Consider the following 15,510-nt stretch of genomic DNA (forward strand, 5'->3'; position numbering starts at 1 on the left):
GTTTTTATGTGACTCAAGAGCTGCGTCTGACTTCTGTCGTTGCTTTGAAAGTAGAACTAGTGAGAGAAACACATTCAGTGAAAATAAAGGAGTGGGTTCGTGAAAGCCTTTGGTGTGAATACAGTCTGTATGTAGAACAAGCACACGTATGCTTGTGACTCCAGGCTTTGTGGGTCTGACATGGTGGTAAATACATGTCAGTGTAGGTCTGTACCTTTGAATTCCTCAAGCAGATGGAGGGATGAAGTCTACACATAGTCCATGATTTATTTCATTTATTTCATTTATCTATTTTTCTGTCGTCTTTAATCCATGGTTGGCCAGCCTTGTGATTGACACTGCTTTGCAGTGGGGCCCTGGGTTACAAATAAGATAGAGGAGTTTTCGAAATAGAGGAAACAAAATGATAGATGTATCGTCACCTGTTCTGTCTCCCAGAAACAATTTGTGAAGAGAGCCGTACACAATTCACTTGTACAACCTGTTCAGGGTAGTGAAGAAGATATAAGTATATTACATTACCTTAGGCCCTTTAATTTCTTGGTTTACAGAATCTAAAAAAAATGCTAGATTGGAAAATCAACAGAAAAACAGAATCTCAGAGGAAAGTTTGTACTTTGGTGCACACAATTTCAGGGAGTGAACAGGGTCAGGTGCAAGTTTTCACCCCAGCCTTCTGTTTTCATGATTTTTTTTGTGCTAAAATTAACAAAAAATCTGTTAACCAAGAAATTAAATTGGCGTGGCCTTATCAATATCAGTTTAGCACCAGTGCTCAATAATTCATAGTTTGTGTGCTATACTGTACATGGTGAATGTCTCAAACTGTAAAGATGTTTTTTCAGAAATAGATAATAAATACATTTAAACTGATAATACAGTGCTAAACTTTCTTCCAACACTAACTTAAAGGAAGAAAGTTTAGCACAGTGCTGGTGACTGTATTATGAAATTACTACCAATACAGATGAGCTTCTATTATAAAATACAAACTGAGGCTTTCTAACCACGTTGTAGGTTTTCCCCAGTCTTTAGATTCATCAATGTTAACATTGACACCAGACCTGCAGAGATGCTTTTCTGTATTCTGTATGAATGATTTAAGTTCCTGGGGCGCATCTTAACCTTTTCCAAAGAGGATTCCTCCGATAAGGGTTCCATCTGTCACAAACCTGGCCAGGTGAGACTTAAACCTCGGGTTTCCATCACTCCGCGGCAAGGCTATTAAAGTTAAGACTCTGGAAATCTTCCCTTCCCATCAGGCAGGTGGTAATTGCGGAATGTGCATTAATGGGATTTTGATTGGAATGCCAGCATGAGTTATGTGGAGGCAATACTATCATCATGGTTAACCTGACTTCATGTAGGATTGGAGATGCTGTATTTTTCAGTATGACCAGTGTTACCAGGGATCTCCCCAGAAATATATATGTAGAGCAGGATGGGAGGAGGGTGCTTTAAAAAAAGCATGTAAGATGCGTGCGTGAGGGGGAGGCTCGAGGTCTATTGCATTTTGCCTTTTCCAGACACAAATGGAAGTCATTTCCTGCAATTTCAGCTTTACATCTTGTCTACAATTAATGAAATCTCGAATTTTGAGCAAAATTACTAGTACAGGCTTTGCTGGGGGAACATTGAAAGAAATACCCCAACTTTGAAAATCAACAGGATGGAGCTGGGATTAGAACAGGATGGAAAGGAACTTAACTGTTTCATTCTCTTGGGAGATCCCTGGTTACATTAGACATCCTAGCTATTGCCAGAGCTTGAAATTTAGTGTAAGGAATACTACTGTACTAGTAGGGTGTGCTGGTACATTTTAAGAAATATAAGCTAAAAATCCAGGTGCACAGGAAGAGTTTAGGTGTACAACATACTATTATTAGAAAAAAGTAGAATGTCAGTAAAACCTAATAACACAATCATTGCTGCCTCTTTTCAGAGCCTGAACATGAAATTCTACAGCTAACTTAGAAATATTTACTTCAGGTAATACAAGAAACTTTTTTCTGACTCTAAAATGTCAACAATATGCTATATAGAGTCAACAATAGTTGTGCCTTGACATACAATGTCATGTAATACTATGTAATCCTACACAGGTTGTTCGGCGTAATATAACCAGCTGCTGCTGATGAGCCGCGTGCCTGCGAAGCTGATGTGTTATGCCGAATGGCAATTATACCGGCTATATAGATGCAAATATATACAAAAAATGTAGGTGCAGTGAAAAATTTGACGCACAATTCTGGATCCACTTTTCAGAAAAAATGCACCCAGTATTAACAGTATTGCCCTTCTGCACCCCTTAATCTTGCTGTGACATCAAACCCCTGAGGGACTCCAGATCCTAAATATGCTGAAGACTGTAGCTTAAAGCTAAACCTAATCTCAACAGCTTAACGTCCCTCTCTGAAGGATCAGATCAGACACGTCATTACAAAGTGGTGTCAACAGGAGAAAAATGAGCGCTAACGGTTTCTCCTTCATCCTGAAAAGGTCAAATAGAAAAATATAGTCGTCAGTGACAAACTGTCCACTTAATCCTGTACACTTTTCTTCAGACGTTTTTCCAGACCATTGGCTGTTTATAGTAAAGTATCCCTGTCCTAATCTGTTAGACTCAAGGTGTTTGTTTATTGCATTTCTACCTTAACGCCCACATTAGGTAACACCTCCTGCGGAACAATGTCGAACCCGGAGGGCACATTTTACCTCATCAAAGATTCAGGACTGGGCCGGTGGACTTTACAAAAGAACTCATCAATTTTTCATGTCGTTTGGACAAGAAAATCGTTCTTGTCAGTTTGGACAGGCTCGGTTCAAAGCGCAGGGCGTTTTAGAAAATGTGTTTTATTGTCGTTCAGAACAGAGTGATTCATAAGGACTAACAAGTCAGCATTTTTCTATTGAACACATTTTTTTATACTGAACCTGTTAATTACATGACATACAGTCACTGCTTAGCCATGTTTGTTTTTAAAATATGAGATGGTTTTGCAAAAGACACAAACAGCTCTAGACATACGGGCAGACCTCATCAGAGCTAAGTGGTTTTGGAGTCCCAGTGAGAATCTCGAGTATCATGATAATTACTGTAATTCATTATCGTAGTACAGTGATCTCTGGACCAATTTGACATGTTTTAGTAGTTCAAAAATATGTATTGTGTGTATAACATGTATGTCACAAGTCAAATTATGATATATGATTACATGGTTTCCTTTTAGCACCTATGTAAGAAATGGCAATTTGTTTTACATTAATTTGCTGACTATTAGCTAGTAGGGCGTCAGGGCTTTCACTTGATGCCCTACAGTAAGAAAATGAATTAAGAAATCAGTCGCCTTCATTTTGCACATCTGAGTGCAATTCTTTATCTATATATTAATAGTATAAAGCCGGTATAACCGTCATTCGGCGTAACACACCAGCTTCGCAGGCACGTTGTATTTAAACGGCCTGTCACACCTAGCCTTACAGGGGACACCCTGTATCCCTGGTAATTACATACACATGTGCATATTTTCCCAACACACACTGCAACTGTTGTCTTCTCCTCATTACTTTTCCCCCAGTTTAGGTTTAGAATATATCCATCCATGAGCATGCAGATGATTGATTAACCAGCATATGTACAGTTGCTCAATGACAAGACTAGTGACCTTCGAATTGGCCGGCAGTTATTGTATATATTATCCAGAGATTTGTTGATGAAGGTTAGACATCCAGGTAATAAGATATGCCAAATAGTAGTTACTCAAACAATTAGCTATGATTTTGGAAACGGTCAGACGTTTCTCTGGTAGCATCCACTATTTTTCGTCAGTGACACTGAACAAGATTTCCAACAGTAGGTTTTTAACCACAAACTATGAATTGATATGCAAATAAAGTGAAGACAATTTAAGATTTAAGTGAAGATTGTCCAATTATCGGAAAACAAATTGGAAAAATTCAAGACAAGGTTGATGTAAAAGAGAGAATTGTATAGATCATCCATAGGTGAGTGAGTCTGTGAGAACTAGGGGTGGATACCGGTTCAGCTTAATCAGGTCCAAGTCCAGGTTTAGGTCCAGAGATTTAGGTTCAGGTCCGGACCTGAACCTGGACCTGATCCTGTCTAGTTGACATGTTTTGTTTTATTAAACCAATATTAAGTATAGCGAATTAAGACTGCACAACTGTAAAAGTTTCTTGGTGAGAAGACTTTAAAGGCAGACCAGTATTCAATATTTGAATGTTGCACTTATTTTACATTGTATATGCCTTTTCTTCTCATAGGGAGACTCAAAACACTTTTCATCAAACAAAATAGAAAATATTTGTACTTTGTTCAGGTGAAGGTTTTGGCTTTCAGGTTTTTTGGACTCGGTTCTTGGATGTTATATAGGTCCAAATCAGGTCCAGCGAACCGGTATCCACCCATAGTGAGTACTAGTGAGTCTGATGAATAATGGGGATGTCAGATGAAATTTGGGTCAGGAGTCTAAGGATATGCCAGATTGGCTGAGACCTCAGATTAATAGTTAGAAAGTCTGCCCACAAACTCCTCCTTTGATCCTGAATAATCGTGCGTGTTGCCTGCCCCTTGTAAAGGTCGACCCCTTACATCAGTAGATTTTAATGACCCGAGTTCAATGACTTCAGATTAAGATTTATTACAATCAACTTGCATGTTACATTTGCATGTTAACATGAATTTAATATGAATTCTGTTGATAGTTACCTTACATAGTTATATCAAAATCACGCATATCACAAGCGAAAAAATATTATGATTAAAAGCAGTTAAAACGGATCATCGCTATGTTGTTCCAAAACAATCTGGGTAAATTTGAAGTTTACTACAATTGTATTAGATTTATTGTACAGCTTCAGAGCTCTGGGTATGACTTTAGAAACACATACATCAGGGCTCGAAATTCTTTTTTGTAAATGGTGCACCGGTGCACCCAGCCAAAAAAAATTAGGTGCACAGAAAAAATGTTGGGTGCACCGCATAGGCCACAGTAATGGCATCACACACTAGCTAGCCTGTATAGCCATATAAAACCTCCTTAGTACAACTAATAATTCATATAGTATTGATACAAGATTTATGAAAGGTTAAAATTTGATCAACTCAAGTTGTTTCCAGACATTATGAATGAATGCAGAGATGAAAGAAGGTGGGTTTTGTATACTATAGGAATCCTGAGTGTTAGTGAGGTATTGAGTTTTACTGTATTGTTGAAGTTGAAAGTGTGGGCAGGCAGGGTAGGAGAGGTGCCATCGCCGTGCTGTCTACCATTGTCACTGACGGAAGTCATGATCAGTCCCTGATAAAAGACAGTGGATGCTGTCTAGTAGTCTCTACCAGACTGACCTCACCGGCTATAGGGAGAATATTTGCTGGGGGACTTTGGCCATGGAGGGTTTCATTCGCCTCTCTCCGTAGACGACTCCCTTCATACAATTGTCTCTATTTGGCCAATTTCTACTATTTTCCCAGCGACCCGTGGAGGCCGGTAGAGGCTAGCTGTTTAGAACGTCTGACTGTTCCTAAGACATGTGTGTTTTATCGTTCTGTACCATTTTTATGATGTAAAACTAAAGTCAGTATAGGCAGTCTGTCCCAAACCTCTGCTTGAAGCACAATCAAAATTTTGTTTTCTTCCTATAACCCCTGTTCCTCCCCTTTATCAATCATATATTCATACAGTACTTTAGATTTTAACTGATTTCCTGCCTCGGTTAAGAAATACCACATAAAAGAATGCATGGAGATTTGAAACAATTCTTTTTGTACATCACAATATTCTAGATAAAGAAATAATGTACATTATAGGAATTTGCATGAAATTTATCCACATCATAAGCTGATATGTGATTATGAGTGAAGTACTATAATGAGATGCTTTATCTGGTATGGTATTGTACAGTATGTACTTGCTGTGTCCTCTGCACTGTACATGTGTTAGGCTGTGTTCCTGTGAGGCAGTGTAGTGTGAATGTCGTGTGACCAGATCTAGGCCAGGGAATATGAAGTGACCCGGGCTATTGGAATTTGATAATGGCCAATTTGAAAGCTTAACGGTGTATAATGACTGTGTGCATGTGTACAGGATGGTGGGGGGGGGGGGGCTGCCATGTTTGTAATTCATCTGAAACTAATATATTAGTGAGTATTTCAACTATTACAACATTATGAGGCATCCATACAACATTTTTCCTTTTTCCATATTAAAAGAACCAAATACTTTGATGAAGGTAAGACATCCAAGTAATAAGATACGCCAAAAATAGTGACTCAAACAACTGGATAAAATGTTGAAATAGTCATACGTTTCAGACCACAAGCATCCGCTGTCTTTCTTCAATCAGTGACTAATTAAAAGGAAAGAGCCAAATGCTTATAAATAGGCTTTCCTCTAAAACCCCTTATAAGACCAACTGTACCAGTGTTACATGCATGACAGTTGATCTACATTCTAGTAGACTTTGTAACATTAGCTTTTGGACAAGAAATTTAGGTGTTCAAATTGCAGCATGAATTAATATATATCACTTTGGAGTTGGGTTCCATGTTAAAAGAGAAGTATAGATACTGTAGGGCTTTTCTTAATTGTACATAAGGCCACACCAATTTGATTTCTTGGTTAACAGAATTTTTGAAAAAATGCTAGATTGGAAAATCAACATGAAAACAGAATCTCAGAGGAAAGTTTGTACTTTGGTGGAAACAGTTTCAGGGAGTGAACATGGTCAGGTGCAAGTTTTCACCCCAGCTTTCTGTTTTAATGACGTCCTTGTGCTAAAATCAAAAAAAAAATCTGTTAACCAAGAAATTCAATTACAGCGGTACAGTCTCCTGGCTTTCTGCGGCTGAAGGATTATTCAAACTGTAGGTATAACCTGTTCCTTGTGTTAGCCTCTACTTGCCAATTCAAAGCACAAAGCTGAAATGTGATACACCGTTCCGCGGTTCGTGGGTGATTTGATACGGGGGAATCCTTGAAGGTGTAACGTACGAAGAAGAAATCGATTTGATGCGTCGTAAAGTGAAACTGCCGTCAGCCGTGGGAGCCGTCTGCAGACCGAAGTTTCCATGCCGGGTAATTTCATCTGCAGAAATTACTGTCATTTTTCATCTGCGGGTCCTGTAACTGAGTCGTGGCACTGCAAATTTGTTCATTTTTGTGGGAATTTCATTTTGCAGAAGGAGGGAAAAAGGGGGTTTCAGTATTTAAGGTACACAGGAGTACACAAAGTTAATCTGGGAACAGCAAAATGTTATAAGTAAACATTTCTTAATGACTTTTACAGAATTATGATAGAATAATCTTATTTTTGTTTAGGGGGGGGGTATCATACTTTTAGCAGCCCCCCCCGGCTGGCTGTCCCAGTGTCTGGTAGAATGAAATAACAACAGTAACACTGTATATCATAGTAACATGTGTACCTTATTACCAGGAAAACAGAGGGTCCTCTAGATCTTGCTGTCCAGCTGCAAAAATGGGCATCTAAGTTCTTTGTTATTTTATTATAGGGTGTCCAAAAGATGCATGGACGCATATGTAGCTAATACCCTGGTTCACTGAAGTTGTAAATGAAGCCACCATATTTGATGATCATGTTGCCTGTACAACGTCGCGATCAGTAAGCTAAAGTTCTTTGTTATTTTAGTGTAGGGCGTCCAAAAGACGCGTGGACGCATATGTAGCTATTACCCTGGTTGACTAAAGTTGTCAATGAAGTCACCATATTTGATGATCACGTTGCCTGTACAACATCACGATCAGTAACCTAAAGCTCTTTGTTATTTTAGTGGAGGGCGTCCAAAAGACGCATGGACGCATATGTAGCTAATACCCTGGTTGACTGAAGTTGTCAATGAAGCCACCGTACCGGTATTTGATGATCACGTTGCCTGTACAACGTCACGATCAGTAACCTAAAGTTCTTTGTTATTTTAGTGTAGGGCGTCCAAAAGACGCATTGACGCGTATGTAGCTAATACCCTGGTTGACTGAAGTTGTAAATGAAGCTACCATATTTGATGATCACGTTGCCTGTACAACGTCACGATCGGTAACTCTGACAGACGGAGCTGTCAGCAGCTAGCGGTACAGTCACCTGGCTTCTCTCCAGATCCCAGACCTATCTGGAGTAAACGGCGCTTTAATGTAAGATTATTGGTACTTGTGAGTCCAGGCATATGTCTGGATCATGTCTTCTGAATAACAGGAGGTGAAGCATTATTCTGTGATTCTCTCACAAGCTACTTTAAACTCCTCACATCAGTTTTGTACAGTTAGCAAGACCGGACTGTGTTAGGTTTGATCAACTCACATCGGGAAGGACCCCTTCTCTTTTCGATAAGTGTGATGGGATCTTTCACAGTAGCTTTCCTCAAACGGGGCCTCTGGTTTTAATCCCATCCAAAAACACATCCCTAACTGAAGCTAGGTACTCATTTTCAGGTGCAAAATACCTTTCCCCAGGGTCTGCTAGGGATTCTAGCCCAGAATCTTTAGATTCAAGTACTATATAGTAGTCAACAACCCAAACCTCAGGACCACCTTGCCACCTTTGGTTGCCTCATCTCTGAAAGTTGTCTGTGCAAGCCAATCATGAAAGTTAGCAAATCAAAGGATTTTTGTTGTTTGGTGAAAAGTTGTCCAGTCAATCTTTATTTCTGTATTATTTGTTATTACTTGACAGTTTTATTGTTACTATGTATTACTATGTATGGGGTTAAACCCCCCAGGAATCTTTGAAAAACGCCGCCTGCAGGCGATATGTATTCCTGGGTTAACAAAATAAACAATAACAACAAAGACCAGTGGAGTAGATAGCAGTTAGAATAGAATGGATTCCAGGCTACTCCCACCTCAGCACTGAGCTTAAACAAGTAAATTGCTAGTTTTACCTATGTGTACATTTGTTTATGAGTATTGTATGTGTGCAGGGACATCTGAAAAACAGGCCGCATGTCTGAGTGTGATTTCACCCCGGTGGAACAAATAAAAATGGAATGAAATGACCTTGGTTTGGGAGTGGTTGTGGGCAAAGTCGTGGGAAGGTCCTGCATGTGTGACGGGGGCTTAAGGGGAAATGTCTGCTCCTCTGATGTTAGCCTCCTGACTCGTACATGTGACAGGGACTTTACTACAGATCTCGCTGGCGGAAGACTCCTTCCCTGTCTACCATGTTAGCCTCCTACTAGTCCTAGCCTTATGCGTACATGTGACGGGCTTTACCACAGATCCCTCTGGCGGAAGTCTCCGTCCTTCTCTACTGATAAATCACCTGACAGTGTTTGAAATATGTGAGCAGGTCGGCACCAGGTAATCCCCAGCCGGAGACCGGGGGTTACACTAACCCTGCACATCCCCCCGGAAGGCTGTACCATCGGTTTTCTGTCAGTGGGTGGGAGATGGTGTCATCGGAAGCACAGCCAGTCTTTGAGTTGAGTTTAAAGTGGGAGTAGAACTGATGACTTGGGATCATGAATAAAGACCGGAGTTTGCATATATAACCGACACTAGGAAGAATTGGGACATACCCAAATTTTAGGCTGAACAAGAAAGTAGCGGAGGACGGGTCTGTTTCATAAACAAGGCTGACAGAGTCAGGCGAAAATGAGGGTAAGTCCATCTGAATTCTTCCTAAGTGTGGGCTGGTTAAGTTCAGTCTATATTCCTGATGCTAGGAACTTCCGTGTATTGCTAATATTAGAATGACTCTACTCGGATTTCTGTAATGAGTAGATTAAACAACGTTCTGTGCGTACTTAAGGGTTTTATATATAACCAGCCACTGCTGCATGCTTGTAAAGCTGGTGTGTTACGCTTCCAAATTTACTCTAATAATTAAAATAAAAAAAATAATCTAACTGAATATTGTCTCTAAACGAGTGCTTGTTTTTTTTTGTTTACATCTGGGGTTTTCAATGACTGGTAAAAAGACGTCAGCTGATTAGAATACGAATTAACATTGCAATAACCAGATTTCATTTATCTATCTTTTTCTGTTACAAATTTACACTGAAGCTCCATACGAATAATGGCTGTATTTGTTCGACGACTAGTAGTAAAAATGACGACAGCAGATAAGATTACTAAGTGATATTTGTCTTAGCTTAGATTTTTTTAGTTATCTAATATATTTCTAAATATTTAGGGTGGTTCCTTCAATAAACTTCATAATTGATTTCCAAGGGAGCCCAGACAAAATCCTATCGAATCAGGAAACAAGCAGATCAAATCACTTATCCACATGTAGATTTATCTTCTGCCAAACACATGCTTTTTGCTGATCACTGTGTCACCATAACACCACCGCTATTGCTTGTATTACTCACATTGTTACACTCATAATCACGAGGGACGCTTGGAAGCAAAGCTGTCATTTCAATTGTAGATTTGAAGAATGACAGCTTAATTACACAACAACCGTACACGGTACAATGTATGGCAACAACTATCAAACATACATGTAGTACAAAATAGAAGTACAGACAAAAACTTCCTAATTAAATATCCTTATTACTTAAAGAATATGGGCTAGCATAAGTTTTGAATACAGTGTTACAATCGGGTGGGGCTGATTTGCAGTGAGTACCTCATGATCATCTCTATGCAGAAAGTATGCAGTAATTGCTCTGACATTTATGATTTGATTAGCCATTCTCATGGCTTTCATTCTGAGGGAGCAATACTGAATTTATGGTGCTCAGGAACGTGAATGAGTAGACTGATACAGATCTCAGTCTATACATGTAGGTATTGTCAGTGTTCTCGCCAGGCCTTTTCAGCATCGGGGCCCCCTATGCTGTGATTTGGACCCCCTATGCTGTGATCTGGACCCCTATGCTGTGTTTCAACCAGCATAGGGGTGTTTCTTTCTGGGACAAACCTTGTGACCCTTCATAAATCTTATAAAAAGTTCATATTTGGCTTTAGAATGAGGTTGTGACAGAGGAAAAACTCTACTTCACAAAATTTATCCCTCAAAATGATGAAATAATGTCTCATTGGGTTATGAATTTACAAATTTTCCGGGGGAACATGCCGGACTCACTACTCTGGTCATGTCTTCAGCACTCCACGCTTGACTTGCACCGCGTAAAGTTGGCCTTCTGTACCTGACCCCTATGCTGTGAAAAAATGCTGGTGAGAACACTGATTGTCATATGTGTGTAATGCCTATCTGTGCTGTGGTTATTTTACCCTAGTTTTCCCGGTCGTATAACCCCCAGGTTACTGTGAATGTTGACATTTTTGTGGTGGTTTAATGTTCTCACCTCTTCACTCTGATCTTAAAACCACTGTGAAAATGTTCCGTCTTCTGCCCACCCATGCCTACACTCCGGTGAACTTGAAATTACTGTGACCACTCCGTATTCTCTGTACCGCAAAATTAAGTTCCCACAAACCTTAATGCATTTACAGTTCCTGCTTGTGCCGGAGTTGTTTAAACCTACTTTTAGCAGTCTTAGAAACATTAGGTTTGTATACAGTAACATTGATGTATGTTATTCTCCTCATTTCCTGGTGCTGAATTGTCGACTGTTGTTAACTGACGGGTCCTGTCCTTGGTGCTGATCTCTGTTACTTGTGATTTCCATTGTATAGTGTGTGCTGTTTCTGATGCTTATAGTAATTTATTTTACCCTTTTCAGTTTCTGTTTTTGGTATTGACATTGTATCTATTGTTTAACTGGTATAAGGGTTCTTTGGCCTAACAACACAGCATTGTTAGTTAACTATGTAACTTGGCAGCTGCTTATAGTCTGCTAAATGATTCCTAATACCCTAGCCATGCCAGTCTAACTCTGACTGAAATTGGAACCATTCGGTTTAGAGGGCTGTTCTACAAATACACTAACAGGTTTGTTTTCACAGCAGTTGCCATTGTTCATTTGGCACTGGCTCAACAGTATATCAATGCCAGATTGACACGAACTGTATTTGATGTTGGCACGTTCATTTTCACAACATAACCTTTTCTATAAACATGTTTCTTTGAATTTAATGAAATTGAGTTTGATGACTTAATGGTGGGTTGATAGGAAATATGTTGATACTTGTATTTATGCCTTTTTTATTTGTTTATCAATTAATTGGCAAATGTTACATTGCATTATGATGACTCTCAGGCAGCATGACTGATTTCAACCTCCTCCATGCTGCCTAACTCTGGTACCAATTTAGAGAATAGGGTGCCAACCTTAAGCTGCCAGGTTTTTCAGTCAAGTAAAAATAAAAAAAATGTTTCACCCCTGCCCTCCCTCACGAAACCTGCCAAATAGCCGGCGGCCCTAACTCCCGTAACTTCTGGGCTTTGAGCGCTACATGCACGCAAATCTGTTTTCTTCTGGGGAATACCCTATCCCGGTTATAACCGGGTGCAGCACACAGGGCATGTTTCTGTATCCCTGATAAAACCGGGACTGGCAGCTTAAGGATTAAGTGTGCTGAAGGTTTAGAGGGAACAATCATATATTGTACATTGTACCTGTTACATTTGTTGTGCAATAAACTTGATTGATTGATTGATATAGGGACAGACACAAATTACATACTATCTAGATAATCACTGAATGACAAATTATGTGCCTTTTCTAAAGTGCACCTCTTTAGTCATCCACCTAGTCACTAACTGTTGGTGATCTCTATTCTCTTTCATATCAATCTAATGCACCAATGCATGGTGGGAAAATGACTGCTGATGACCACGGTTCAATCGGTGATCCTTGCTTGCAATTCCTTGCCAAACTGCATGGGGGCATTGCTGCACTGCTCTTGCGATCCCTGCTGCTTGGGTGTGACTCTATGCAGGCGGGTATGGCAGCCAAGCCAGCCAACATACCAGGTACACATGCAGCCGAACGAACTGGAGTTCATAGATGGCATCCAAATGGTTTCACCAAGTTTCAACCCAACTCTTTTGGTAGCTGAAAAACTGAAAATTTGATAAGAATTGGATAAATGTAGTTGCCAAATCATCTTTCACTAACCGCATAAATCCTCTGACTCAATTTTTCATCTGCTTTTTCAGTGAATGAAAGATTCTAATGGTGGCTAAATTTTGGCTGGTTTATTAGGTGCCATTGATTACTACTAGGGCTCCTGATATACTATTTTTTTTTTCAGGGAAGTGAGTATAGGAGCCCTGGTAGTAATCAGGTGGCACCCAAAGCTAAATTTTTGACTGTTTTACAAGAAAAAAAAGGAGAAAATGTTGCTCCATTGCAGTCTACGTCTCAGTACTGACTGAAACGAAGTTGCTTTGAAAATAAACAGATCACTTTGCTTTTCGCATCCCATTTTTATTCCTAAAGATGTCATCTATGAAGTTGAGTTTGTTTGGCCCGAGAATTGTGCCGTGGATTCTGTGTGACGTTCCCTTCTTTTCAGCTGACCAAATCTGTGATGTCCAATTTCCGGGCAAATAATCAATTGATAGAATTTTTACAGAATTGGACCTTATATTTCATTGCCTGTAACAACTGCATTGAGCTTTTGTAAGGAAATACATTTTAGCTATTTCTTGTTTTACTGTCAATGATTGTGCTGCAGTTCTCATTATTCCTGTAAGATGGCTCTGGCACATGGTGCACAGTGAAATTATCTGAAAGCTACACAATTTTCTGCCAGTATCATCCGATTTGAATTTATTTATCTGTCCTTTCATCCTTTGGAATTAAAACACTTTCGTCACTTTTTGTACAAATAAAGCTCTCTCAGATTAGCGCTCTGAAAACGTAACACTGCAGTCAAACTACTTCTTACTAAGATGAACTTTCTTTTTAATGGATACCGTCTGGGTTTGAAATTTTAAATTTGTCCTTTCATTCCTTCCCAGAAATCAGCGTAGAAAAAGTCTCCCATTCGCCGGGCAGCCGTCGGGCAAAGGCCATGGGCACTCCGACCTTTGACCGGGACACCCCTGTGCTGCCGCTCACATCGCTCAGGGGCAGCCCTGCATCTGGTAGGTGAACTCTGACCTGGTGAACTCTGAACCTTTGACATTTCTTTCAGGGAGTGAGGTTGGTTGGTTGGTTGGTTGGTTTGGTTGGTTGGTTGGTTGGTTGGTTGGTTGGATGGTTGGTTGGTTGGATGGATGGATGGATGGATGGATGGATGGATGGATGGATGGATGGATGGATGGATGGATGGATGGATGGATGGATGGATGGATGGATGGATGGATGGATGGATGGATGGATGGATGGATGGATGGATTTATGGATGGATTTATGGATGGATGGATTTATGGATGGATAAATGAACAAATGAATGATTGAATTAGGGCAAGAGAATGAATGAAATGGATAGATGAGAGGTTGGATAGATGGATGGATGGATGGATGGATGGATGGATGGATGGATGGATGGATGGATGGATGGATTTATGGATGGATTTATGGATGGATGGATTTATGGATGGATAAATGAACAAATGAATGATTGAATTAGGGCAAGAGAATGAATGAAATGGATAGATGAGAGGTTGGATAGATGGATGGATGGATGGATGGATGGATGGATGGATGGATGGATGGATGGATGGATGGATGGATTTATGGATGGATTTATGGATGGATGGATTTATGGATGGATAAATGAACAAATGAATGATTGAATGAGGGCAAGAGAATGAATGAAATGTATAGATGAGAGGTTGGATGGATGGATGGATGGATGGATGGATGGATGGATGGATGGATAAATGAAAGTATGGATGTATACTGCAGAAGTTCACAAGAGAATCAAGAGTAAAACAACACTCACACCTTCCCCTCCTGACGACGCAGCACCACCCCATGCTGTTCCATCCAGGTGAGCTGTTTAACATTTCCACCCCCATCATCTAAAACAAGATCTGCAACCACCTCCCAACTCTAGCCAGCAGTCCGAAGGCCCGACCTGAGATCTGGGTTTTGTGAGCTTCCTTGAACCTTGACCGAGGACATCAGTGATGTCATCTCGGGAGACAATGGGTTCTTCTGCACCACTCAGTCCGGTCTTCCATTAGCGATCGAAGCTCTGTTGTAGATATGTCACTGAGGCCAGCATCCCTTTTTAGATTGTCAATGAGGGTTGTGTGTGTTTCCTGCTGTCTCCTGCCCCTGCCACATGAGCTTCAATCGGCCAAGATCTAAACCCCCAACCCTCTGGTCTGGAGGTAGACTGCAGGGTGCGAAATACTTTTTTGAGCCATGTTGCCCATGTTGCAACCTAGGGCAAATGCTAGGTTGCACATCCAAATTTCAGGTTGCTCCAGCAACATTCACCGATTTCTTCAGATCAAGCTCGCTACTAATATTTCAAAATATGTATTAGATAGTATTGTGTTCCCATTGACCTAACAACATCTTGTTTAGCCGAGGGCAGTGTGTTTTCGTCTTTTTCAGCTCAAATTCCACGATCTATGAAGGGTTTTGGATGGTTTAAAACGAACCAGTGTTGATTTCTTTATTTCAATTGAAGATTTACCGAATTTTATGAGAGTGACACT

General features: G+C 40.2%; 1 protein-coding gene across 1 annotated transcript in view; it reads left to right on the forward strand.

The window, feature by feature from the left end:
* The window catches only part of LOC136429667 (oxysterol-binding protein-related protein 8-like), a 108,986-nt gene that overhangs the window by 4,391 nt on the left and 89,085 nt on the right, over positions 1-15,510 (forward strand). The window contains exons 2-3 of the mRNA XM_066419593.1: positions 12,828-12,861; positions 13,855-13,980. Of these exons, the coding sequence (XP_066275690.1) occupies positions 12,828-12,861; positions 13,855-13,980 (160 nt within the window). The remainder of the gene's footprint in view (positions 1-12,827; positions 12,862-13,854; positions 13,981-15,510) is intronic.

This window comes from Branchiostoma lanceolatum, chromosome 3 (genome assembly GCF_035083965.1).
Source record: "Branchiostoma lanceolatum isolate klBraLanc5 chromosome 3, klBraLanc5.hap2, whole genome shotgun sequence".
Classification (NCBI taxonomy): domain Eukaryota; kingdom Metazoa; phylum Chordata; class Leptocardii; order Amphioxiformes; family Branchiostomatidae; genus Branchiostoma; species Branchiostoma lanceolatum.